General features: G+C 50.2%; 10 protein-coding genes across 10 annotated transcripts; 5 read left to right on the top strand and 5 right to left on the bottom strand.

Moving 5' to 3' along the window:
- Positions 1 to 72: 72 nt before the first annotated feature.
- N7539_008086 (dimethyladenosine transferase) lies at positions 73 to 1494 on the top strand (the record flags this gene model as incomplete). Its single annotated transcript, XM_056937686.1, has 5 exons — positions 73 to 209; positions 271 to 304; positions 364 to 585; positions 659 to 723; positions 816 to 1494. 5 exons carry the CDS (start codon positions 73 to 75, stop codon positions 1492 to 1494), a joined length of 1137 nt encoding a protein of 378 aa, XP_056786778.1.
- A 123-nt stretch (positions 1495 to 1617) lies between these two features.
- N7539_008087 (GTPase-activating protein GYP1) lies at positions 1618 to 3833 on the bottom strand (the record flags this gene model as incomplete). The annotated part of the gene is made up of 7 exons (XM_056937687.1): positions 1618 to 1782; positions 1847 to 1939; positions 1999 to 2879; positions 2951 to 3432; positions 3523 to 3671; positions 3710 to 3719; positions 3790 to 3833. 7 exons carry the CDS (start codon positions 3831 to 3833, stop codon positions 1618 to 1620), a joined length of 1824 nt encoding a protein of 607 aa, XP_056786779.1.
- Positions 3834 to 4677: 844 nt separating this feature from the next.
- Positions 4678 to 5081, top strand: N7539_008088 (RNA-binding protein; the record flags this gene model as incomplete). The annotated part of the gene is made up of 2 exons (XM_056937688.1): positions 4678 to 4721; positions 4781 to 5081. The coding sequence occupies 2 exons, from the start codon at positions 4678 to 4680 to the stop codon at positions 5079 to 5081; spliced, it is 345 nt and encodes a 114-aa protein (XP_056786780.1).
- A 1229-nt stretch (positions 5082 to 6310) lies between these two features.
- On the top strand, positions 6311 to 7972 carry N7539_008089 (RNA-binding protein; the record flags this gene model as incomplete). The annotated part of the gene is made up of 4 exons (XM_056937689.1): positions 6311 to 6347; positions 6434 to 6597; positions 6702 to 7689; positions 7836 to 7972. 4 exons carry the CDS (start codon positions 6311 to 6313, stop codon positions 7970 to 7972), a joined length of 1326 nt encoding a protein of 441 aa, XP_056786781.1.
- Positions 7973 to 10638: 2666 nt separating this feature from the next.
- N7539_008090 (transient receptor potential ion channel family protein) lies at positions 10639 to 13050 on the bottom strand (the record flags this gene model as incomplete). The annotated part of the gene is made up of 3 exons (XM_056937690.1): positions 10639 to 10937; positions 11040 to 12602; positions 12750 to 13050. 3 exons carry the CDS (start codon positions 13048 to 13050, stop codon positions 10639 to 10641), a joined length of 2163 nt encoding a protein of 720 aa, XP_056786782.1.
- Positions 13051 to 16561: 3511 nt separating this feature from the next.
- N7539_008091 (uncharacterized protein) lies at positions 16562 to 17020 on the bottom strand (the record flags this gene model as incomplete). Its single annotated transcript, XM_056937691.1, has 2 exons — positions 16562 to 16847; positions 16905 to 17020. 2 exons carry the CDS (start codon positions 17018 to 17020, stop codon positions 16562 to 16564), a joined length of 402 nt encoding a protein of 133 aa, XP_056786783.1.
- Positions 17021 to 17395: 375 nt separating this feature from the next.
- Positions 17396 to 18325, bottom strand: N7539_008092 (metallophosphatase domain-containing protein; the record flags this gene model as incomplete). Its single annotated transcript, XM_056937692.1, has 1 exon — positions 17396 to 18325. One exon carries the CDS (start codon positions 18323 to 18325, stop codon positions 17396 to 17398), a length of 930 nt encoding a protein of 309 aa, XP_056786784.1.
- A 2544-nt stretch (positions 18326 to 20869) lies between these two features.
- Positions 20870 to 22020, bottom strand: N7539_008093 (telomere length and silencing 1 family protein; the record flags this gene model as incomplete). The annotated part of the gene is made up of 3 exons (XM_056937693.1): positions 20870 to 21111; positions 21183 to 21553; positions 21623 to 22020. The coding sequence occupies 3 exons, from the start codon at positions 22018 to 22020 to the stop codon at positions 20870 to 20872; spliced, it is 1011 nt and encodes a 336-aa protein (XP_056786785.1).
- Positions 22021 to 22353: 333 nt separating this feature from the next.
- On the top strand, positions 22354 to 23951 carry N7539_008094 (actin family protein; the record flags this gene model as incomplete). Its single annotated transcript, XM_056937694.1, has 3 exons — positions 22354 to 22396; positions 22514 to 23009; positions 23075 to 23951. The coding sequence occupies 3 exons, from the start codon at positions 22354 to 22356 to the stop codon at positions 23949 to 23951; spliced, it is 1416 nt and encodes a 471-aa protein (XP_056786786.1).
- A 1303-nt stretch (positions 23952 to 25254) lies between these two features.
- On the top strand, positions 25255 to 25947 carry N7539_008095 (uncharacterized protein; the record flags this gene model as incomplete). Its single annotated transcript, XM_056937695.1, has 1 exon — positions 25255 to 25947. One exon carries the CDS (start codon positions 25255 to 25257, stop codon positions 25945 to 25947), a length of 693 nt encoding a protein of 230 aa, XP_056786787.1.
- Between the last annotated feature and the right edge of the window lie 546 nt (positions 25948 to 26493).

The following is a 26493-nucleotide window of genomic DNA, read 5'->3' on the forward strand; positions in this document are numbered from 1 at the left end:
TCTGATATCTGCTTCACTCGACCCGGCTCTTCCGACTATATATTTGAACATTGAACAATCAAGGCAACCAAAATGCCTAAAGTTCAAAAGGGAAAGCGCAACAATGCGCACGCAGACGCCGCCGCAAAGACCAAGGCTGCGCACAGTATCTTCAAGATGAACACAGACATCGGTCAGCACGTGTTGAAGAACCCCGGTATCGCTGAGCAGTGAGTGCGCTTTCGACTTGAGGAGTTCAGGTTGGGACAGATATTAATCCTTCTATTCAAGAATTGTGATCAAAGCCGATCTCAAGCAAAGCGATGTCAGCATCCCTCAATGCACCTTAATCAATAGAACTATGCTGACATGTCTGTCGATCAGATCGTTCTCGAAATCGGTCCCGGTACTGGTAACTTGACTGCGAAGATTTTGGAGAAGGCCAAGAAGGTGATCGCGGTCGAATTGGATCCTCGAATGGCTGCCGAAGTTACAAAGCGTTTCCAAGGAACTCCTCTGCAGAAGCGCTTGGAGGTCATTCTCGGCGACGTGATGAAGACAGAGCTGCCATACTTTGATGTCTGCATCAGTAACACTCCTTATCAGGTACGTTGCTCTCATCCGTGAACACGTCCTTGCACAGAGTCTACCAGATGGACAGCTGACCAGAACCTCAAAGATCTCTTCTCCTCTTACTTTCAAGCTACTTGCCACTACACCCGCTCCTCGGACCTGTGTTCTCATGTGCGTACGCCACTGAATGGCTCATATTCACCGTGTGCATATAATGAAATTAGATTGTGGTCATATGCTAACATTTTCATCTCGCGATACAGGTTTCAACGGGAATTTGCTCTGCGTCTATTCGCCAAGCCTGGCGACAAGCTCTACAGTCGACTGTCTGTAAATGCCCAGATGTGGGCCAAGATCGATCACATCATGAAAGTTGGGAAGAACAACTTCAAACCTCCACCCCTGGTCGAGTCCAGTGTGATTCGCATGGTGCCCAAGGTTCCCCGGCCACAGATCAATTACGAGGAGTGGGACGGTTTGCTGCGCATTGCCTTTGTGCGAAAGAACAAGACGCTTCGGGCCAGTTTCATCGGCACACCCAGCATCATGAACATGCTGGAGCAGAACTACCGCACGTGGTGTGCTCAAAACGACATCCCTGTGGAGGACGGCCCCGTGGAAGATGCGGAGGGTGATATGATGGATATGGGTGAAGAACAGGAACAGGAAGCTGACGAGGAGGTTGCCGACGAAGTCATGGAAATGGATGATGATGACGTGCCCGACTTCTTCAAGGAGGAGGCAAATGCACGTATTCAACAAGCTCTGAGCAAGCCTCAGCGCAAAAAGCGAGGAAAGGTCTCAGAGCTGGTCCGTGAGAAGGTGCGACAGGTGCTGGAAGACGAGACTGGCCTCGCCGACAAGCGCGCAAGAATGTGTGATGAGAACGAATTCTTGAAGTTGCTGTGGGCTTTCAACCAGAAGGGCATCCACTTTAACTGATCGAGAGACCCGGAAGATTGATCGAAAAAGAATTGTCCCCGCCCTTCTCGCTACTTTCAGATACCCACGGACAACCAAAATATGAAGTATGTCCGGCACAGAATGATGAATTAATGATTATTGTCAATAGAAGATACCGTTCTCAGGAGGTTCATTTCCTGTTGGCCGAAGATGAGCGCGTGAATCCTGGAATAAGCTTTGCCAGATGAAGGCCTCGCTCAAAAGGAGCTCAATATCCTTCTCGGTCCAGTCCTTTGTGGGTAGTGCCTGTAGAAACATCATAACCTCCTGTGCTTAATGGTCAGCCCTGGTACACCAGGCATCATCCATGTGGTTGCGGAAAGTCACATACCTGGAAGTCCATCTTGACAAGTTGGTCGGTCCACTTCACTAAAAAGGCAGCGCATACATACAAGTGGAATCGAGAGAAGCCCTGCTCCTCGGCCTGTGAAGACTGTTAGTTCTTCTGAAGATTTGAAACGCAAACAGAGACCCTCGTCGTACCATATACGTGTCCCACATCCTTATCGTGTTCCGAATGCTCATTTCCCGCATAAGCAAACAATTCATCCATCGGAAACTGAATTGCATGAATTCCACGCCTTCTTGTTCTAGATGGTTGGCTAGCGCGGAATCAATGCGCTTCGTGAGGTCACGTAGAGCTCTCACTTGGCGGTGAATGCCGGGCTGAGCGTAGATGTAGTTATCTTGAATGCCGTCGAGTAGTTTGGTCAGGCACCAGAAAGTGTCAGCCTCGACAGCATCCAAGACACTCCGCGGCAGTTGACCAGGATCCATGCCTGACTCGACGTTGAGATCAGTGATGTATACTCCTAGGAATACCTGCCAGAACGGGGTGACCAAATCATTGATACCCTGGACATAGCCACTTGCTGGATGGCGGATGGCCCATACATAGAGTATGCGTTCAAGGGACCGCTGCGTGGCCTCGTATCCATAGAGTGGGATATGCGGACTCGTACGCGGAACGTCAATGCTGATCTGGTGCCAGATGGCTTCGTCGAGACCTCGTCCACGTCCGGCGCCAGGAGTGGGCGGATTCGCAGCGGTTCCGCTGCCCCGTTCAAATGCCTGGCGCACTCCGTCGAGGTACTCCTTGCGCTTTCGCTCAAGGGTCGAGATACGACGTTCGCTGTTCGTGGGCAAGTATCCAAGCAGTAGCTGCCAAGTCATTGGACGCACTTCCTCAGGGACCCCAGACCATGCCAGATCGCGGAGCTCGGTGAGCGATACCGTACTCGCCTGTAGAATGCGCTTGAACTTATTAATGCGAGTTATGCGGCTAGAGTGAATCTCTCTATCCTTTGGAGAAGCATTGGTAGGTGGGGCTGAGTGGTTAATCAAGTTGAGCGCATTCGCAGGATCTAAAGGGGATTCAAAGGTCAATAACAGGACTTCAAATAAAAATACAGGGCCGATGTTTCTTGCGCCATACCTTGAAGAATATCTTTGTACTGTGGTCGCAAAATCTTGCCTTCCGTTTTTCGCGCAGTTGGGTACATTGGTGTTCCGCGTTCTTCAGCAATATCGGCGCTGTTGGCGCGCTGCCTTGACGCAGCCGCAAGTCCGTATCCCAAGGATGAAGGGTTTCCTTTCGTCGAAATGTCCAAGTCAATGTTTCCGGACTTCAAAGACGTGTTTTTCTTCCGTCTCATACTGGCAAGACTAGGCAATCCGAATTCGTCTTCGTCGTCATCATAAATTATTTCGTCATCGTCATCGTCGTCATCTTGATCGTCGTCGTCCACTGGATCACGGCCCCACTCATTCGAGCTATTCGCCTGTAATCCAGGATATGATTGTCGAGGTGGTGATGCGACCATGCTCGCCGAGCGGCTCGTTATGTAGGACCCAGCATGGTGGGTGCTTCCTGCCAACCGAGGCGGGGTTTTGGTTCTTTGGTGAGACAATGCGCTCCTGTATGGATCATGACTTGTCAGCAAGCGCGTGGTCATTGCTCGAATCCGCGAACTAGGTGCAGCACAAAGCTTTTCGGAGATTTCTCACTGGACGATGTCGGCATGGGAGTATGCAGCACCAACGACAGGGGTTGAGCCATATACTCTCGAGGAGCTTTGATTGAGTGATACACTGCGACCAGCCCAGAATGGAGATTCGGCACGCCTAAGAGAGCCGTTAGCTATCCACCGGTTGCGCTTTTAGGGGAGGTGTAAATGTGAGGTTAACAACATACTCGGAATTGCCTAGCAACGCAAGCTTGATATTAGCTTCGCGGGGCGAGACAATGCGGGGATAAAGAGTGTTAAGACGCACCGACCTGCACCATCTCCTAGAAAGTATGATTTAGCATCTTTCATGATGAGATTCTGGGAAGCATCAAGCGGTTGATACGTACCTGTTGGCCTTTTTTGTGTGCCATGCCTCTCTACCTTCTTAGCTACTCGACGTAACCTGGTCTCAGCGGCGACTGAATGCGGGGCGGCCGAGGAGTGGGTATGGTGATGCGTTCTCCAGCTAAGCCATAGATTAAATGTCCTGATCAAACACCCATTGCAGCTTTTGACAGCTGGCCAAATACACGATCTCAGGAGAGGTCAATGCAATTGGAGGTGGAGACCAAAGATAGGTTCAATGCTGGTTGTAGATGTCGCGGACTGGTCCGTCTGGCTACAGATTCGCACGCCACTTACTCCCCTGCTTGCAACTCATAGTGTTGACCGCCCTGTTCACCACCTTCCTAATGGGCCAGAAATGCATCTGATGGTCTATCACGTGCCCCAAAAGAGCAATATCTGGGGAGTCGAATTAGACGAAGAAGACAATCAAGGCTGAACAAATACCCTAAAAGCAAATGTTTTCAACTTGGAGTAAAATTAAGCTTCTAATGATGCTAACACGAATCGGTTAACTTACCAATGCCTACTGACTCTTGAGCAAGTTCGTTACGAGCGCGCTTATCCGGATCAGCAAACCTTCTTCCACTGCCACGGATGTATGTAAGTCCGTGACTCCGCCTTTCCTACCTTTCCAGTGGTCCATCACTCCTTCACTCACTTGCGCGTCGAAAAAAAAATCAACAACAGTCTGGCTCACTGCAAGAATCGCTTCCATTGACTCAGATCACTCGTAGTCCGCTGGCCTACTTCAACCAGCAATTCATCGTTGTCTCAGGGCACCTAGTTTGACTAATCTTCAGGAACAATGGCTGACTCCGGGGACATTGACGATGATCTTTTCGCGGACCTGTACGGTTTGCATCTCACCTCATATTGTAATCGGAAGCAAGCTAATATATGTTCTCCAGCTATGACGCCGATGATTCTACCAACCGTGCTACTTCTGCGGTAGAGGCTCCAAAGCCTGCTGCACAGCAAGTTCCAGACTCGGTCCCGGTGCAACCGCCTGCTCAAGAGACCGTCGCTCCCAGCTACAATACTTCGTCGATGGACGCACACCAGAATCACTCCGCCCCTCAGCAAGACTATTACTCTGGAGGTCACAATGGAGTGGACCACAACCAGTCTCATGGTCATCACCATGCCGGGACGCCTCACGCTGATCACGATGATCACAAGGTCGGAACAGGAATCAAAGAAGATGGGTAAGTGCGAGGAGTTTTCATACATCATATCTGCCTTTTTTTTGGTCCATCGTGGCCGATCGTCCATTGCCGAACGAGGGAGATGTGTCCTCGGCAGCACACAATGTACGGAATGTGATGGTGCTCGACTGGATTCTCGGAGGCATGGGCATAGCTTCGAGCTGCGGTGATGCTGGCCCGGTGTTTTGAAGGGGTGTAAAAAAAACCCAAGAGGGGCTTTCTGGGCATTGTCAAGTCAGAGAAGGAATACCTGAGCGGCAACATTTCAACGGGACCTGGGACCAAGGGCATGCGAAAATTGCGAGACATCAATTGGATAGCCCTGAGCACGCGACTCACATTTTCGATTGCGTCTATCGCCCATGTACCATCTTCGACTCCAAATGTTCTCGAGTGATTTCGGCTCAGGAAATATCTCGACATCATCAAGAGTTCAGCTCGAGGAAAATCCCACCTTGCCTCATGCATTCATGGAAAAAGTTTGGCGCTCCAGATCAGTCTCTGCACCCAGCAGTCATATAGTACGTTCGATACTATATAGCTTTGTCGATGAAGTTGATAGGGCAGAGCAAGAGGGCACACAGCCTTCACTTACTGTGGAAGCTTCTGTGCCTGCGCTCCAGATCTCAGGAATTTTCTCCTAAACGAGAACTTGCTGTTCCTATTTCGTGTCAGAGAAAGAAAATCAGGCAGAGCAGACAGACAGAGTTACCTGACAAATTCACTTTTTCGCCTGAACACATCAATCACTCGGACCCTACTGGTACATCCGATTCTCCCGCACGAGTCTTTGAACTCAAGAGAAATCCCGGGTTTTCGCGATCGATCCTGGATGATTAAAGCTCATGTAGTCCAGTGGGCGGGCCTGGTTACCGAGCTTGCAATTGATGGACCTTTGTGCATGACATGGTCATGTAACTGAAAGGACTTGCCTGGATAGCTTTGAGGTCTCGCCTTTTTTGGTTGATCCTGCCCTCGAAAGCCATCCTGGCACAAGAGGATGGGATTCTGGTCCGAGCCAGCTTCGGCTGTATTTGTGTTCAGCAGCATAGCGGCACCAACTCATGGTCAGCTCGATCGTGACCTTGGACAAGAAGGGAGAGACTTTGTCCTCATCATGTCACCATACATCGGACTCGTTGTGGCTTTTGAGTCACCACATTCACACGTTCTAGCTGTGGAGAACGCATGTCAGTGATAGATTATGATACTGATACGAATTTGGATAGGAAAATGTTCATCGGCGGCTTGAACTGGGAGACTACAGATCGTACGTATTGCGGAATCCAAGAAGCTCAATATGAGAAGTTTGAAACGATGAATTAGGTTCCTAACTCTACTTGATATATCATATAGAATCCCTGCGGGACTATTTCTCCCAGTTTGGTGAGGTTCAGGAATGTACTGTGATGCGTGACAGTGCTACTGGCCGCTCTCGTGGCTTTGGCTTCCTCACCTTCCGTGATCCCAAGACTGTCAACACTGTCATGGTCAAGGAGCACTACCTTGACGGCAAAATTGTAAGTTGAGCACTCCATCATGGAAAAGAAGCATTCTATCACAAGATCTCTTCACAGATGGACAGCGAAACACATCTGGCTAACTCATTCTCTTCTTTGACCAGATTGATCCCAAGCGCGCTATTCCCCGTGATGAGCAAGAAAAGACCAGCAAAATATTCGTTGGCGGCGTTAGTCAAGAGGCCACCGAGCAAGATTTCAAGCAATTCTTCACCCAATTCGGCCGTGTCATCGATGCTACTCTCATGATCGACAAGGATACTGGCCGACCTCGTGGATTCGGCTTCGTCACCTTTGACAGCGAGGCCGCAGTTGAGAACGCCCCCTCTCGCCCCCTTGAGATCCTCGGGAAACAGATTGAGGTCAAGAAGGCCCAGCCACGAGGCAATCTGCGCGACGAGAACCGCGGTGGCCGTGGTGGTCGTGACAACTTCCGCGACATGAACCAGGGTGGAGAATCTTCGAATGTCCAGCAGCAAGGCGGATCTCAGCAGGGCATGGCCGGTGGCATGACCCCCCAAATGATGGCCCAGTACTGGCAGCGCATGCAGCAGTACTTTGCCATGATGCAGCAGCAAATGGCGATGGGAGGTGGTCAGATGAACATGGGAGCCATGAACCCAGCCATGATGCAGCAGATGCAACAGATGCAGATGAAGCAGATGGCCGCGCAGATGGGTGGAGGTCCTCAACAGCAGCAGCAGGTTCAGCAGCAGCCTCAATCCCAGCAGCAACAGCAACCCGGCGGCATGAGCCCCAACCCGGCCTCGCCGGGATCCCAGCACGCCATGCCCAACATGATGAACGCGGCCATGATGCAGCAAATGCAGGGCCAGGGTCAGGTGTCCGGTGGTGGCCAGCAGCAGCAACAACAGCCCGGTGGACCTGGATACAACGCCCAGGAGCAGATTGCGTTTGAACAGCAAAAGTATGAGCAACAGCAGGCTCGTCGTGCTATGGATCCCAGCCGTGGCTATGCGCCTTATCAACAGGGCGGTCCGACCTCATGGGAGGGCATGTATGATGAGGTTCCTCAGCCGAATATCCCTACCGGACCTCAGGGTATGTCTCGTGGTGGTAGCATGGGTCGTGGTATGTTCAATGATTTTTCTTTTCCTTATGCCATGCTTTCCGGTCCTTTTCTCCTTCCACCTCTGTCGTCTCTCCAGATTGCCCTGCGTCGATGACCACGCTCGTCAACTAACATCTTTCTCTTCTTCTCCTCTCTCTATACTCAGGTTCCAGTGTCACTCCTCAGCCTCAGAGCGCCCCTGCAAATGCACCAACCGGTCCCCGCAACGCCGGCAAGCCCGGTGCTAACTACCGCGGCGGCGGTCGTGGTGGACACCGTGGATTCCACCCTTACTCTCGCTAATCGAGCATTCGACCGAGCTAAGTCATCAACTTCCAAGTCTGGGTCACAAAAGCGCAGAACAGCCAATATATCCATCATATCTTTTCTCATATCTCACATCATCCATTGATTTGGCGGAGGGTTCGATCATCGAGTGTTTGGGAACTGGTGCAAGAACAAGGTACTCAGGTCAAGATTGGCGAACTCAAAAATCAAAACAAAAGAACTGACCATTCGGGAGGCACATCTCGTCCTTTTTTTTTCTGCCTGTCACTTGCCCCGTCTTGTGTTTTCAATTCCTTTTGAACCCCTCTTTGGTTTATTTCTGGATGATTGGACTTTATTCCAGGTTACCCTCGAAACATGTATTACTTATTTTAACCGGGCCATTGGATATTGATATTCTATCACTTCACTTTTTTTTTGTATTGCACTCTCCTGGAATTATGGAATTACTTCTTCAGATCGCCGTATCATGCTACGCTACGTTTCCGATATTGCCAATGCCACACATACTTGGAGCCCCACATGATAGATGAGAGTTACCGACTCTCCTGATCTTTCTCGATATTGTCTTCTCTGAGAACTACATCGGCCCTGAATTTCTCCACATAATCGACAAGCCAGCGGAGACAATACTCCATCGAACAATATTGACGCAAATACGGTATTGATCGTTCGGAGATGCACCTTGCCCAATACCTACCACATGTCTCCATTCACTCCCCAGTCAATCCCGTCATTCTTCTCGAAATGAATCACACCCATTCCTTTTCAATCGATATCCATCTGCGAAGTAGCCGTGCATGACTGTGCACAGAACCTCGGAATCTGAGCCCCCTCAGACAGCCGAGCTTAAAGAAGGCTTCAATGGGACCCCGAAGTCAAAATATAGACAGGTTCTACCACAGCCCGAACCAGCCTACTACTCGTGTCTTGTAGTACTCACTGACTCGGTATATTTTCTGAATGGTCAATGTTGAGACCGGCATCCGCAACCCTAAGTATAATATAGTATTAACTATACTATGGTATGCAAATATTTGCATGGGCCTCTGCACTACCTGTGGTTCTGAACTTCTGGATTGTATAGCTGTGACAAATCGACGTTCACAGCCTCGTGGGTCTTGATATTCATCGGTATTCAAGATCGGCCTTGGATCCGTGCATGAAATTCGTACATGGAATTCGTGACATACCATTATGTAGTATGTACCTCGACCAACACCGAACTAGTACCCAGATCTGAGGTCTGCCATCGAAAAGAGCTCGATGTAAATGGTGTCTTTTAATTCTATCTTAGTAGACCAGCTACCTATTAGTTACTAGCTGGAGATTAGGGAGTCGACCCTGGAAGACTGACCCTTCTTCTACATCCTATATCTTATACCCTCCAATCCTCTAATCTGCAAATACCCAAAACAAAACCGAGGCCAATCCGCCACGCCCCCGGAACGAACCACCGAAAAAAGCACACGCGAGAAGCACCTGCACAGTACACACCGAGACTCGGAACAAACCATGCGGATACAGAGCCCAGTGGCCCACCGCATCACACACTGCTCAAGAGTCAAGTGCGCAGTGGAACTTCAGATGTCATTGCGACGAGTGCAGATTGCAGATTCTATTCAGGTCCAAGGACCTTGTGTTTCGACTTCGCGTTTCTTGAGGGTGTGTGCATGGCTGCATGGCGCATCCTGTGCTGATTGCGCAGGCCCGGTGGGAGGAGTTGTCGGATAGAACTTCGGGTTTGCGTTCGGATTCGGGGTTGGAAAGTGTCTCGAGGACGGGGGAATGGAGTCAATGGACAGCCCAGTATCACCGGGATGGTGGAGGAGGTAAGCTTAGCTGTCTACTGCCAGTGTACAATGGCTTCACACTTAGTCTAGTCGAAGTTGAGAGGGGAGGAAATTGAGCGAAAGAAGTGAGGAATGGCATAGTCCGACCTGGTTTGAGATTCCATATTTTGCACGCATGGCAATGGGTGCTGAATCGCTGATCATTCCAAACTCGATACAGCATCGCAGTCTACGTAGGCAGGAAGATCATCTCTCGAGGGCGAAAATCTTGGTTGAAATTGTATGAGATTCCAGATCTCAAATTCCAGATCCTCAGATCATCTATATATGAGAATGAAGCGTATGAGAAGCTTATAGCACCAATTCCACTGGAAAGAAAGATGAAAAAAACGAATAAAGTCAAAATTGAACAGTGAAAATTCTGGTATAAGCAAGGTCAAAATCAAGATGGAAAATGATGAAAAAAAGGCGAAAAGATAACCGCCGAGTTCTTAAATCAACGACGGGGCGGAGAAGCCAAGTTCAGCTCAACTGTCAACAGATGAATGAGTGGAGGAGGGAAAGCACAGGGGAGAAAAACAAATGTTCTCAACTGTACATTGTCCACGACTGGCGGGGCTTCTCCTCCATCCAGTGCCTGTATCACAGATGAGGTGCAGCTTGATACACCTTTTGACTCCGCCATGCGAGAGAAACGCTAAATCAAACCATTCAGGAAAGTAGGGATTTCACGCGGTGTTTTGGGTACAGAAGCATGCATCAGGTAGGAGAAAGGCAGGGGTGAGGAATACAATATTTGGAAGAAGGAGAAAAAGGGGAAGAGACTTGCAGAAGCTCAGGCATAGAGAGAGATATTTCAACAAAATAAAGTCAGGCAACATCGTGACATCAGTAGGCCATGCCATAACCGGGGGCAGTCGGCTTGCGACCTTCCATAGAGGAACGAGAATCCACAGCAGAGCTGTGACTGCGGTCGTAAGCGATACCACGGGTGACTCCATGGTCAGCGTTGACCAAGTGCTCGTGGCTTTCAGATCGGTGCATCGGTTGATCCCGGTATGGCTCGTAAGGGGTGGTAAAGTTGAACTTGCTCATCTCGGTAAAGTCGCGCTTGGGTGGGTGATCAATCAGAAGAGATTCGCGGGCATCAAGCGGTGTGAGATCATCGAGATCCTTGTTGGCTTTTTCTGTAGACCAGGAGAGTATAGAGTTAGTATTGGTGGATTCTTGGGGGGGGAACGAGGGCCATAGATGAAAAAAAGAAAAGAATGGAGAGGGTTTGAACGAACCGGCTTCGCGAAGTTTCTTGGCGTGGGGGTTCTCTCGCACGCAAAAGATGATAGCGTTGATGGCGATGAGAATGGCAAGAACACCCGTTAAAGTGGATTGCACGGCAATCAACACGATACCGGTCACGGTCTTGGTGGTTTGAGAGAGACCTAATTCCTCGACAAAGACGAGCACACAGATGACGGACAGGACACGGACAACTTGAATGGTCATGTTGATACCCATCGAAGACTTGGTAGCATAAGGACGGTTCCACAGAAGCAGAGCCAACATGCAGCACTCGACAACCAATTGACCGATGGTCTGGACCATGCCGTGGCCTTCAGCACCGGCAATGATACATCCCTTGGCGAGAGCGTAGACAATGACGGGGACGAAGATCCACCAGACATCCTTCTTGTAGCAATCGTAGAACAAACTGTACTTGCGCCAGGTCTCGCGGTCCTCGTACAGAGCAGCAGTATCACCTTCGGTCTTCTTGTACTTGCGCGCAAGGTAGATGATTCTCCATGCAAAGAAGGCGAGGACTGCCGTAAAGACGCCCAAAGTTACACCAGCGAGAACCCTGGCGGCCCAGGAATCACCGTTTCGCAATTGGTAGACACAGTATAAGACCCAGATACTGTAGAGGACCAGAATCATGTTGGTGATGGTTCGCGCCATGAGACCCCAGTAATCACGACGGAAGTTGGCCAGTTTCTGGGGGAAGTTGCCATACAGGGCCCAGAGTTCCAAAATTACCTTGAGCAACAGAATACCGACCACAATGACCGCAACAACAATAGCAAAGACCAAAAGGATCGTCATGAAGACGTTGGCGGAAGGAATCATTACCTCCTGAGCATAGCACTTGATGTTGGACACGACATCACCGCACGAGGTCAGACCACCAGACGAGCTGCTGGTGGCATTGGCAGTGCCGGTCCCGTTCGACCCGCTGTTTTCTGAGAAATCCAACGACCGAATGAACAGGTGGCGACTCTGGTAGACGAACTCTGCGCTACGCTTGGAGGCCGTGGAAGAAGCATTGGTGGTTTGTGTTGAAGTGGCCGTGTTCAGAGCCGAGAGATAAGTATAACTGTTGTGGGTCAAGTTGCCTCCAGTGGACTTGCGGAAGTTGTCGATCGAATTTTGCATGCTCGCCCAGGGAATCAGGCCTGTGCTCCAAGCAAAGTTTCTGGTGAAACTCTGGTAGACAGGCGGGTAGCTGACACTCAGCATGCCATTCATCGCCATAGAGCCAAACCATCCCATCACATCTCCGGCGGACGGGCTGGCGGAGGGGGCCCCACTGACTCCAGCGGTACTCAACGCAGAGACGCCACCCAAGGCCAGCGCACCGGCCGCGATCCCGGCCGACGCCCAAGAGACACCCTTTACACTGGCGGTCTTGCCGTTGGATAGATTGGACTGCACGCAGGCCACGTCGGTACTGTTTGACGTCAGGATGAGTTTGGCCTGACCGTCGAGATCGGGAATATTGAAGGCGATGGAGGGAATTTGACTGGCGTACTCGTCGGGGACGACAATGTCACCGCTGGCGGCGAAACCCTTTGCGGGGACTATATTACAGGGGGCGGTTCTGTTAGCATTGAACCTCATGCGAGAAATGGGGATTCGGGAATCACCACGGATCTCAGGTTTGGTCATTCCTGGTCCCCGTGAAGATCGTGAGGATCCGTCGCACGTTCATGGAGGATTTCTCTTACCGGGGCATAGTTGATCGACGTGAATATCCGTTCCACAGGGATCGAAGGTCCTTGTATAGATCTCATGACCGTAAGCCGTCACCACCAGAGAGGCAGTGACATATTGTTCCTTCGCACTGGAGCCCGCCACGTCGAAGACAACCTTTCTGGTTGATTTAGAGTAAGACACATCCAACTTTTGCACCGCAATATCCGAATCCTTCATGCAGAGACTGAATCCCTTGGTGCTGAGGGTGTCATCGGCGAGAGCTTGGGGCACCAACGCACCCAGTCCCAGGAGGGTCAAGATGATGGTGCGCATCTTTGACCGAGAAGGGCAATGGACCGAGTGCAACGAGTCGGAGGTTCGGGGTTCACAGGTAGGGTGAAAGAGAGGCTCGGAGTTCTGTGGAGTGGCACGATCTAGTTCAGGCGACAACGGTCGAATATGCCCACAGATTCATGAACGGAGGTCAACCCCCACGTGGTTGTCGAATAGGAAAAGCAGCGACAAGGGAGACGAAACGAGTGGACCGATAGCGAATGAGGCTCAGCAGGATCAACCCGCGAGAAGAAGGCGCTCCAAATGAACGATTGCAGCAATTGCTGTTGAGGATTGCCGCAGAATAGGGAGACAAGTCCAATTGTGAGAGGAGAATGAGTGGTTCGGACGGAGAGTGCGATCGGGATAAACAGAGAGCGTGCGTGTGGGACAGTCAGTACTACCACTCAGTAGTCGTTGCGAGTCTGGTCGAAAATTATACAACGCAATTGCCCCGTTCGAACAGGCGAATTAACAAGAGACGGTCGAGCACCGCGTGTGTTTGAGTAGAGCGAATGTCGGATTTCTGCTGGAACAGCGGTGGTGGTTGATTGTATGAAAGAAAGGGAGCACGACCACGGAGGATAACAATGGAGGGCGTCTGTGAGGGAGTGCCCGACCACATGCAGAGGATGGGTGGGGTATTCGAGACACCCCTGAAGCCGGGACTGATTGGCTCCAGCGTGTTTCAGCAGTTCAAGACCCGAACGAAAAATGAGAGAAATATACTGTAAGGCTGTAAGATTGTAAGTGGACGGTACTGCAGAGGCCGAGAATGGGCGATGATGAGAGAGCCAAAGAGAGATGCTATGTATTTTATTCTTCTCTCTCGCGCGCTCTGCGACACAAGAACCCGGACAATGCCAGAAGAGAATGCCCGGGCGGTGCTTCGTATAGGTTTGACCAGCTCCACTTGGCACCTGCAAGCTTCACCATATCCTGTTCTTCACATGACTGTTACACTCTCTACTGGAGACTCTCCAGTATGGCAATGACTCTAATCATTTTGCCAGGTCATTTTGTCATACGGCCAAGAGTATTGCTACCCCGTAATCCCATACTCTCATATACCACCCTCAGTTCCAACTTCCTGGTATCTCTTTCCCCTGAATCAGTGGAGTGGAAGCGGGCCGGTCTCGAGCGTCCACGGTTCTGTGCCATGTGACTGAGATCGTGACCCAGACAGACACCAAACTGGGGCCGCTAAGCGAATCCGAGGCGATCCAGACACCACCGAACAGGTACACCCGTCCATAATTTACACCGGCTTCCAATCATGACTCCCCAAATATAGACGGGAGGATCCTTTCGATTTTGGACGTTCGGATACATACATCACAGTACACCACAGTATTGTATGAGACCATCTCTGACAACGGTAAACATCAAGCGCATTCCAATCTACACCTGGATGACTGACTGGAGCGCCACCTTCAGCCACAGTCCCCTCCACGGCACGCCACTGTAACACCATCGATCACAACACTTTGTGCGTACCTTAGTAGGGTTGAGATCACATGATCCTGGAGAATTGGTGGGAGGGTATGACGCTCGAGCATACAGCATAGAAATAAATCAAGGTAATACTAGCAATTGGACTAACTCTGCGCAAAATTTGATTAGACGGCTCACATCATTCATCTCATATATAAATAGACATTTATGACCCTATATCGCCCGGCTGATCTGGGCTCATCGTCATTTGTACCGGGTATTATCCGTGATTCGACTATCCACTTCGAGTATCTGCAAGCTACTACATAGGGACCAAATAATCCCTGACTCAATAATACTGGAGTACTGTACCTCCAAGGCTCTTACAGCTTATCGGTGGTTCACTGGTTCCTGCATGGTACGCGGCACACGCAAGCCACCAACGGACTCACGGAGTACCGAGTGGCGGCACCACCAAGCCCTTACTTTTTCATTGTGCATCAGATCTATGCAGGTCTTGTACTCGAGGCAACATGCAGAATTCAGAGACATGGGTTTGCTTTCCGACAGTAGCTAAGAGCAGAGAACAACCAGAGTACAGACTACAGAGTACTCTCACTTCCATACATCCACATGTACAGTAGGACCCTTGTCAGCCCACCAAGAATGCACAAATGCTCGGCATTGGGCTGGACCGCAGTCTGGCCCACTAGGAAAGAATGCGATGCGTGTTCTTGTCGATCGGCATGGTTCTAGACCAGGGCAGCCGTCGTCTTGGAGCGGACTGTACTAATGTTGAGAGCGACAGTCGTACTGGGGTATTGTATCGCGCTGGATTAGCATACACGTACAGTACATTACAATGATTACATACTTGATCGGGTATAAAGCATCTTGAATTAAGCAGTGGATCACATCCTTTGAACACCTCCCGTCGGGCCATGGATGCCATAGTTACAGTACGACGACCTTACCACTAGCAGTCTGGCCCTATCTTACATACATACTTACTCCAAGATTGTCTTTCCTACAAATAAATGATCAACACAGAAATCGCTCTCTCCATCCCACCGCAACCCTTCAAAGCCCAGCCTGCAAAGAACCGCACCCTCTCGAACCACTTCCCCGTCCACGACTACGAAATGCAATTAGCCCCGCTCGTGTCCTCTCTCCGTCAACGACCCCATCCCCCTGCCTCAGTATCCTGCCACTGGTCTCCGTTGGCACAGTTCCCGCTCGGCGGTCTATCCCGGGCGCTATTAATCTGAGACACCAGTGCACCACTGGTCGTCGGTAATTTCATCTCCGGCGTGATAAGCCTTGAGATTGAGGGGGCCTTGTTCGAGTGCCCACGCACGTTCCTGCGCATGTCGAATGTGCTAATAGTAAGGTGGGCGGCTAGCTGATGGTATGGGAATATGAATAAGGATGTATTTAGCAGGTGTCGTGAAGAAAATACAATACGTCATTTCGAACAGGGCAGATGTTCTTGACTTAGACACCCTTGCCAAAGGGCCAAGATTCCTCGATTCTTCCCGCCTGGCGTCTTGTTGCGCAGGGACACACGGAATGATCATCGTGTGAATACTGAATGGAGACCTACAATAAGACCTCTAGTGGAGGCCTATACTTTCTGACGGAAAAAGTCTTTATTAGAACCCTCTCGTAGAGATCTTCTCAGACAATCACGGAATTGGTAGATGATTGGAAAGATCCCCAGAAGAACGGTGGCAAAAGCTATCTCTAGGGCTGAACTACCTGGGTTGACACAATATTGAAGATTCAAGTAGGTATCAGTGGCCGGCGTAATCTTAGTACTTCGGTTGTACAGGAATCAGGATAAGAGACACAACAACAATAGTTTAGGCTAACTTGTTTGGAATATACGCTTAGAATGGGGGCGGAGGGGGGTCCTCTCTATAATAGTTTTCTTCTTTTCCCTTAGGGGGAGAGGCGTTCTGCCATAGCGGTCTGCGAAGTACAAATCATGTGACCTGAAGACCCTAACCTGGGTATGAAATTTCTGAGAGTACACTGAGGTGATGTCAAATCAGAAGTGAGGTGAGAGGTATACTTACTATTCTGGATCCTGCACCTGAAACAGCTCAGTATCGTCGATGTCCTTGGAGCGATGGAGAAGTAGCCCAGTGATATCTCGCGCCTCCCGCCCTGTAAAGCCCGCTCTCTGCACCGCACAAGAGAGCAAGCTCATCTCTTCTGGGCCGAGTCGGCGCTGGTCGGACACACTCATCTGGAGGACCTCGATTCCCGGTTGCCCGAGCTGCTGGATCTCTTGTACGTATTGACCAAGGCGGGGTCTTTTCAGGATCTCCATCAGAAGATCAAAACCTTGATCCATAAATCTGGCACTTGGGAAGATTCGCACTCGGTGAAATCGCCCTCAAGTCTGCCTGTCGCACAGCTGGTGGAAGATTCGGCATGTTTGAGCGAGGGCGACAAGGTCAGTTGTTGAGTTCATGGTCACCTCAGATATTATGCGAGCCAAGAGCTCCGGAGGGAGTGTGAAGATAGTCATTGTGGTTTTGTAAAATCTCGTTGTAGTCACAGGCGCAGTGTAAGTGATAATGAGAAAGAGAATTTGCTCAAATCGAGTGGATTTCGAGTTTACGGAGTCCAGAATATGGAGCACCTTTTAAACAACAGGCATGTTTGTTTATTGCATCGTAATCTTCTGAAGACCGCGGTCTTGAAAGCAATTATTCTAAAGATACGCGGAAGTTGGTGGACGTAATTGTGGGATTAAAGGTATTCATCTCATTCAATGTTTTGGTAATTTCCATGTCAATAGCAGTTGGTTCTGCATGAATAGTAATATGAGGAGTCAATGAGTGTGCTCGATATTTGAAGTTGATGTATCGCTGCCCATGACTTAATACAAAGTGCTCCCCCGTCAACACGCTGATGAGAGATCCAAGTCCACGATCCATGCTGGTTGGATTGGTAGAGAATTCTCTCCTTCAATCGCAGCATTCACAAACAGGGTCTGCAAGCCCCTCTTGAGCGGGTTGAGATCAGAATGACAATGGCTGGTGAAAAAGGCCCCCGCGGGGCTCTGGACTAGCTTTTTCCGTTCGCTAGATAATCTCGCTATTGTAGTGGATCTCTCGTTGTCGATATCGGTCAAATGTGAAGGCTTAGCACTCCGTTTCTGGCGCCAGGTGATAAGTTTGGCCCCCCAGCCTTCATGGATCTGGCCGAAGCAGTGCATAAGAGGCCGAGCTCGAGCTATCGCTTCAAAAAGAAAAGGACACCCTGCTCGCTCAGCAGAGTAAGTCATATCCATCACCCCTTTTAGAGGACCGTGGGTAATAGCAACGTCGACATTGGGGATTGCAAAATCATGACCTTGATCAGGGTGGTATTGAAAACCCCAATCACCTAGCGACAGCGTGTATGGGCTAGCGTAGACTTTTAGCATCGCGCCGTTATTCAATCGGAATTCGTGGGTTCCTTCATCCAGAAAAGTAATGCCAATTTGTCTGTCGAATAGCTTCCTCGCCTCTCCTTCGTAGCCATACGTCTGTTTGACCAGGGTAGGGTTCAAAGGTGGTTTGGCGTCAGCCACTTTTCTTCGGAAGGCAGTAATGTCCATCGTGAAGTCATGATTTCCAGCTATTGCAATTTTCAACGGTGCGTTGATGGTATTCAAGAGACGAATAGAAGCTTTGAATTCTTCAAGTTTGGACTCCGTGGTCAGGTCTCCACAGTGGATGACGACGTCGATAGTATGTTTCGAGGTATCTTGGGCAAGCTTCTCGAGGCCATGTGTGTCGGAAAGCACGAGGAATCGTGTCTTGATAGGTCGCTGGCGATCGGTCATCTTGATGAAAAAGACTTGAATTCTTCGAGTGATGTGAAGCGATCTGAGTGATTCAGGAACATCAACGTACTCTCAGATAACTACAGCAGTTAGTCAATAGGGGTGACTTGAAGACAGGACGAGATGACCAGAACAGCACTCACTGGATGTTCCCAGCTCGCAACATAGATGTCTAAGTTGAGATCCGGGCATTACTTCATACGGCATCGGCACTCCGTTTAGGTACAAGTACCAGCCTCTGTATCTTCCCTAACAAAGAGATACGTCCCATGGAAATGCAGGAGCGGTAAAAACCTCCAGACTACCAGAGAGAAGAGGGCCGTGAGCAGGCGCAGAGATGAAACCGGTGACTAACCGAAAATAGTGGTACCATTTGTGATAATGCTCAGTTTAGTGGACTATTGAAATGGGAGAGATGAGCCAACCTGGGCCTAAGTTAAGTGACTGGTACGTCCTTGTCTGCAATGTAAGGATACTATTGTTCCGTCAAATATCTCCGAATGAAGCCGAGTAAACCTTACATGTGCACCAATAGCATTCACAATGAGTTTGAAGCCTTGGAAATTCAATCAGCGACTGCTATGCGACAGAATGCAACCTATTGTGTCGCCGTGAGGTGAGTAGTGTTTCCTCACACCGAAGACCATCCATCCTAAATTCACCCGGGCGGCAGCCACCCAATCATCTGCCTAAGGACACCCACACGCCGTTCAATTAGTAGATTGTGCTCCGTCAAAGCAGACTCTATCAGCGATTACTTACTGGTTACAGTGGTTACACTGATAAGTATGTGCGGGCATAGGTAACAGTAGTCGAGTTGAGCTTTAAGAGCAGTCGAATAACTTTCGGTTAAGTCCTCCGACCTTGGTTCTGCTCACTGCTTACTTGCTAGGATTCTCTCTGACGCATGGCTATCCAATTCCAAGACTTGCGATGGCCTACAAGCCAGCCTACCATCCATCTCTCTGTCATTCTGCTCTTCTGTCTTGCATCTAACTGATGTCCATAGTTCTTTTTGTAACTATCTCCAGTACATACGACCATAGGGTGTGGAAAATAGGGCTTCCCGTCCGCTCAGCCGTACTCAAGCCACACGCCGGTCAGTTAGTAGTATGGTGGGTGACCACATGCGAATCCTGACTGTTGTATGTTTTTAAATTTTTCCTTTCTGCGAGATATCTTGCTCGCTGCATCAGATCAGAATCAGAGCAACAATCACCTTACGAAGTAGCTGGGAGGCTGCGGGAGAGTGCTGCTACATTTGTGGGTTTGCCCATGACTCGTGTCTATATTAACAAGAACATAGCGACGCCGATACAGCTGCGAACAGTATTCCGCAAGATGAATTGTTCAGATGTTTCGAGCTTCAATCATGGTTTGAAACCTACAATTCACTTCATCGTCGGACGTCAGTATATAGGCTGTCGACAAGTTTGCAGTACATCTTCAGGGCTCAGCAACTGGCAAGAACTTGTCGAAATGGCCTATGTATGGACACGAAGGCCGTGGTCAAGCCTTAACTCGCTTCGGATAATGTCGGGGTTGAAGCCAGGAGTTGCTGGGGTCATATATCGCTAATACTGGCTGCTGCGTACGGATATAAAGCCATGGCCAAGCTTTTGCTCGCTTGAGATAATGTCCTGATTGACGCCAGGAACGTTCACGGTGATACAGCGCTGCATTTGGCTGCGAAGCAGGGGTCCAAGGAGATTGTCCGGCAGTTACTTGCTTGTAAAGGGTTCTAGTCAACGCAATTAATCTGAGTGGCCAAACTTCGCTGGATCTCGCTACTCAATATGGCCAAGCTGAAATCACTTATCTGACTTCGTTGTAATCATAGTCATCCACATGCTGCCGGCCGTTCCTCGTGGCGCCTTGTCCCTCATTTCATGTAGGACAGCCAAAGCACGTGATAAATTCAAAGTCAAGCCAGCCCTGATAAGATGTACGTCTTCAAAACCTTACTGAACTTTACGTGGGAAAATTCCGTTATGCCATGATGCTTGCATGTACAGTAGTCCTTTTTGATCGATTTTTCAAAAACATTCATATTGCTAAAATAGGATTGGTCTTGCATGAACCAGCTCGCTTAGCTCAGTTGGTAGAGCGCGTGACTAGTAATCACGAGGTCGCTAGTTCAAATCTGGCAGTGAGCAGAGCTTGTTTCTTTTTGCACTCTCCCTTTTTGCACTCTCCCTTTTTGCCCCACTGAATAAAGCGTCCCGTCAAGTACGGGTAACAACTAACTAACGTTTATTTACACCGCGGGTCTTCAGTAGAGATAGGAATGAGTAATTCGATGGTAAGGGACTAAGTGTTGGGAGGCTCGCTTTCTCTCCCGGCAATTGGTCATGGACACCAGTTCGGCTGGAAATTCTTGAACCTTGCGGGGACTTTTCTCGCATCATGTTTGCTGGATAATATCAAGTACGCACTCGTTGAAGTAAAAGTGCGAGTGAACAGTCATTGCAATTTGAAGCACTATCTACTCGCAAGATCAAAGACCTCGAAGGATCAACCTCCAGGTATAGCCTCCACTCTGATTTACTTTCGCGCAGCTTTTGCCTGGGATTCACGCATTGCTGCTCTCGCGCTGCGACTGCCTCCGAGCTTAGGGCCCTTTGGTGCCTCGGTCTTGCTAGCCGTCTTCGCCGTCTTCGCAGGGCGAGCCCTCCGACGTGTTTGAATGGCATCGTAAAAGTCTCGTCGGAATTGCTCGGCGATACGATCGTCTGCTGCCATATCGCCGTCTTGTGGTTCTTCCTCGGGTTCGTCGTAGACGTCCACTGCAGATAACAAGCATTAGCAAACGTAACAAAGCGAATTGCGATTCTTATCAGGACCACTAAAGACTTACATTTGCTCTCGCGTAGAATCTCTTCGACCAATCTGTCGCGCTCAATGTCTGCGCTAGTACGACGCTTTCGGTTTCGTCCTTGCTTCGTGGACGATCCTGCGCGGTCTATCGACTGATTGGGTTCATGTGTCTCGTCACCTGCTAGACGACGCGCGGCAGCCTCTGTCCTGGCAATGTTTTGCAGTTTCGTCTCCTGTCCTAGGTCGATTTCGTGAAGCTTGCCTAGTGAGGCTGGAAGTCGCTCATGTGGCTGTCCTGGGGCAGACGTAACCTCAGACACGGGTTTAGGTTCTGGTCGTTCTGTTGATGCGCTCTCCGTCGTTGGGCCTCGGCGGAAGCGCTTAGCCATTTCTGCGTCTATGTATGCCATCCTTATCACGTTAGTTGGGATTGCGCCAGTCGATCAGTGGGCCGGGGGACTGCCATAGAATGGTTCGTACATGTGTTTATCCACATCCTCTGCCTGGCCTGTGTATGTCTGGAAGCGATCGGCCATGGCTTGAATTGTTTCCTTCTCTTGCTCTTCGGTTGGGACGAGCGCAATTTGGGTGTCGCCAGTCTTGCTCGATGGTCGCGCCGTGGCGGAAAAGCCAATGCCTCCTTTGTGTAGAGCTTTTGGTCGCCGCATACGAACTACACCGGCAGTATGTGTGCCTTCATCTGATTCATTCCTTTGGTTGGGCTCGGGAGTTTGAGAAGTGTTTGCCTGGTTCTCAGAGGCCGGTTCAGTGGCAGTACCAGCAGGCGTTTCGTCGTCATCTTGGCGACGGCGGGCGAACTTGCGTCGCTTTGCGGATCGAAAGAGGTTTTGAGGGATGTTATCAACCTCTGTTTCCATAGTGTCAGAAAGCCGTATATGTGTAAATGCAGAGTTCTATGTTCCGTTGGGGGCGCAATGAGTAGTTGTGTCGACTCTGTCGAGAGATATAACGAGAGGCGGGCGCAACGTGAGGTCATCCGTCCAACGTGAGAGCATGTGTCTCTCCGCCCGCAACCAAAGCTTCTTGACTCTCCCGCACCGAAAAAGAAAACCCTCGCCCTTTAATCCTCCCTCACTATCCCACGTCTTGGAATTTTTTTTTCTGCGTGGTGCTGATTTAACTCGTTGGAATCCGGACACCCGTGCGATTTCCAATCACTCGCCCTCAACAGTACCGATTACCCCCTCGCAATGAACCCTTCGAACCCACCCCAAACGGCGGAGTACGGTGGAGGTATGTGCTTTTTCGCGCGATGCGACAAGAACCCCAGATGACCGCGTCTGCACACCATCGGGTTGAATGACCAGCACGCGTCCACTTGCTCCAGTGCTAATTCCCATACGCGTCCAGATGAGGTTTCCGCCATCGTTCTCGACCCCGGCTACTCAACCACTCGCGCCGGCTTTGCTGGTGAAGATGCTCCCAAGTCGCTGATCTCAACCTACTACGGCAAATACACCGCCGACGGTCAAGAACGACTTCTCTACGGGGATGATATCTATGTGAACCCTCACCCTGGATTCTCAGTACACAACCCTATGGGCAGAGATGGCATTGTCGAAGATTGGGACATGGCCGAGAAGGTCTGGGAATACTCGATCACCTCTCGACTCACCACTGCGAAGCCTGGCAATCCATTCCAAAACGGTCTGAATGATATACCTGCCGAAGAACTGCCCACAGAGATGGAAGTGGAAACGGATGAGAAGCCTCTCGCGGACAGCCCGCTCCTTATGACCGAATCCGCGTGGAACCCGGCCAAGGCTCGCGAGAAGACGATTGAAATTGCGATGGAAAAATGGGGGACACCTGCGTTTTATCTAGCGCGAAGTGGTGTGCTGGCTGCGTATGTTATAATGACTATATATTGTGAGAGACTGGGCTCGGGGCTAATCTGGACTCTTGTCATAGTTTCGCATCTGGAAAAGCGTCGGGTCTTGTTGTCGACATTGGTGCCTCAAATATCTCAATTACCCCTGTGCACGACGGCATGATTCTCAAGCGGGGCATTCAACATTCACCACTTGGCGGCGACTACGTCTCTTCTCAAATTCGCGCTTTGTTCAAGAAGAACTCTCCGCAACCCATTACCGTCACCCCTCACTACCTCGTCAACTCCAAATCCCCCGTTGAGGCCGGTCAACCACCCCAAGCCAAATACCGCACATTCCCCGCAGACAAGGCGCCTGACGCGTCCTGGCGAGCTCTGCTGGAGGAGCGCACCTTGTCTGAATTCAAAGAGTGCGTCGTCCAGGTCTGGCCCGGACCCAACAAGCTCTCTGCAGCGTCACCCACGGGTGCACCGAACGAGGAAGTGGCCCGCTCTTCACCAGGTCGTCCATTCGAATTCCCCGACGGATACAACCAAGTCTTTGGCGTCGATCGCTTCCGCGTGGTCGAGTCCCTCTTTGATGCAAAGGCTGCGATTGCGGACCCCGATTCGCCATTCCCTGCTCCCACACAAGCGCAGACTATCCCCGAGTTGATCAAGGCGTCTCTGGGTGGTGTTGATGTCGACATTCGTCCGCACTTGCTGAACAACGTGGTTGTCACTGGCGGATCGAGTCTGATGTACGGATTCACAGATCGTCTCAACCACGAGCTGCAGCAGCTCTACCCTGGCCCTCGGGTGCGTATCTCTGCGCCTGGAAATACTGCCGAGCGTCGCTTTGGATCTTGGATTGGTGGCAGTATCTTGGCCAGTCTGGGTACCTTCCACCAGATGTGGATCTCGAAGAAGGAGTATGAGGAGCACGGTGCGAACATTGTTGAAAAGCGGTGCAAGTAGACAGTCGTTGATTACTAGATGACTCGTTGAGGGACTCTTCTTTGTGCCGCCCGGTCAGAGTCGTGCATCAGTAATTTTCTATTCTATTTCTTTTTTGGCTGAAGTCTATCGTCGAAGCAGAGGGTTGAATTGGACTATCATCTTCTTTGCCATTCCAGAATCATGTTTGAGTTGGGCGTTGTTTCACGTTACGGCTACTTGTCCGAGTTTACCATACTCGATGTTCACTTTTCTTTTGTTGACTATCTCATATCATGAAATAAAACTCCGATGGACCTTGAATGACTCTCGAAACTCTTGTACCACGATCAAGATCTCGTCCATGGCACCGAAGATCACGTTGGCTGTATAAGACAGACCCACTTGGTTGATCTTAGTCCGGCTGTTTCTACCTAGTCACTCTGAGTACTCAATCCAGGCTCCCTTTGAGTCGCCAGACTTCTTCACCATTGCATCGTGGCATTCTACCGGTTGGATTTTGCAGTACGTTCAAGCCAACTGCCTCGCAATCGAATCTACAATGTCATTTACGAGGCACCGGAAGGGGCCATGGCAACGATGAGTGACCGGCGATCCGAGTCCATCGTCCTTACTCAGCCATGATATGGCCGTAGTCAGGTGACGGGTTCAGCATGATCCATGGGACCTTCTGTAGCAGTCCTCTGCAGAGGATCTTTCGTCATCAATTACCACACGCCGCAAGAAGAAAACCGCCCGAGGTTCCTGTGTGAACATCGACCTCGTAAGGTTATGGCCAGACAAACGAGTGAGCCCTGGATCTGCCGGCCGGCTGATAAACGTTCAACTCAAGATCAGGCTGAAACCGTAGGTTCAAACCTAATTTCTACAAAAAGGAAACGAAACGCAAACTTTGGTCGTACCGAATTTACCACAACCTTGGGACTGTTGATCATGCCACAGTCTCGCCATTCGGTCGTATTTGCTCTAATGGAAACCAGACTCGTCTTTTGAACGCGGGTTGTCACAACATGTCATGCGTAAGTGCTGTCGTAAGATCTCATTTACCATATTTGATCGCTGGGTAGCTGAGGTGCTTGTCTCATTCCATTTCGACTCCCGTGGAACTTCCGTTCACTTTCAGATGGTGTGGGGTTTCTATGAAAGATACTCTTTTTCTATATTAACCACTGCCGGGCCTCCCAGAGATCCTGCTTTGAATGCGACCGCGGATTCCCTTGTTTGACACAAGCTCCCAAAAGACCACTGCCCCCGTCGGACACAATATCTTTCGGTCTCTATTCACAAATCCCCAGAGTCAGACTCGTCAATATCAGAACCCATCATGGCCGAGCACACTCAGAATATTCCCGATTCTGTCTACCATGTCATGCTCACAATCTCCCAGTTAAAAGTGCCAATCGGACAGACTGAGAAGATCCGCGTGCTGGGCACTTACACGTCCATCAGCAAAGCCAAGGAGGCCGCGCATTGCGGTCTCTACAACGCCGGATACGAGCGGGAATGGTTCCCAACCTTCGAGACAAGCCCGGACGCCCTGGAACAGCTCGCAACAACAGAGGGGACGGGACTCGCGGTCTACGCAGTCGCGAACGACGGTACAAAGTTTCGGCTGCGTATCTCCACGTCTCCCAATTCACTCCAGTTGAGGACTGATGAGGAAGAAGATGTAGATGGACGCGTCAAACTTCCTCTTTTTTACGTCGTGCAGACAAATGTTCCCTATTGCAGTCACCAGCGCAAGCCTACGCACGACACTCATATCGAGGGTTTTTTCAAGTCCTATGCTGAAGCTAGGGCTCGCGCAAGGGCCGTGCTTCTCGCGGAAGAGGATGGGATCACGGCCTCGAGCTATCAGGACTACTGTGAAGCGGGCGAGAACGAAAATGATTGCGAGTTTGGGGAGAATGTCATAGTGCATGCGACGGGCGAGAACGGAGATAATTATTTCGTGAGTGTTGTGACGGGCCAGGCGCTGGAGAGTGTTAGAATCTGTGAAGCCTCTCTCCGGGTTTGATCGAACCATGCTGTCTCTGTGCTGAGTAGGCCTGGGTATCAGGTTCTAGCGAATGAAACCATGATTGAATAGTCCAGTTCTTGTACGAGACTTGTCTCCATATTGGGTGCCTATGTACTAAGTGGCATGTCCGACATGACATCGGTCTGTACTCAGTCTGTCAAGTTGTCACGTCGATCAGCAAGGAAGAAATCGCAGCCGAACGGAATGCAAAGGGAGCCGTTGGTTGGCTCCCGTCCCAAGCATATGATCCAGAACCTGTATGATATCGATTTAAAGCTTGGTATGTGTTGGTGGCAGCGGGGACTGAAATCATATAGTATGATTCGTTGTCTGATCATGAACTTAATGCGGACCATGGGCACCAGAGGGCAATGAGAGTAATCTCGCCGGACCTGCATGTCATCGATTTGCGTATCGAAGACCTGTGAATACAGTACCTGTCTGCTCAGTTAAGAGGCTCTTCCCAGAATGTGTTCAGTCAGGATCCAATCGAGACAGGAGCGTTTAGTCAAGATGGGCATCGTTGAGGAGCTACCGGGCGAG

This window comes from Penicillium diatomitis (genome assembly GCF_028827545.1).
Source record: "Penicillium diatomitis strain IBT 30728 chromosome Unknown utg000012l_segment0_segment0, whole genome shotgun sequence".
Lineage (NCBI taxonomy): Eukaryota > Fungi > Ascomycota > Eurotiomycetes > Eurotiales > Aspergillaceae > Penicillium > Penicillium diatomitis.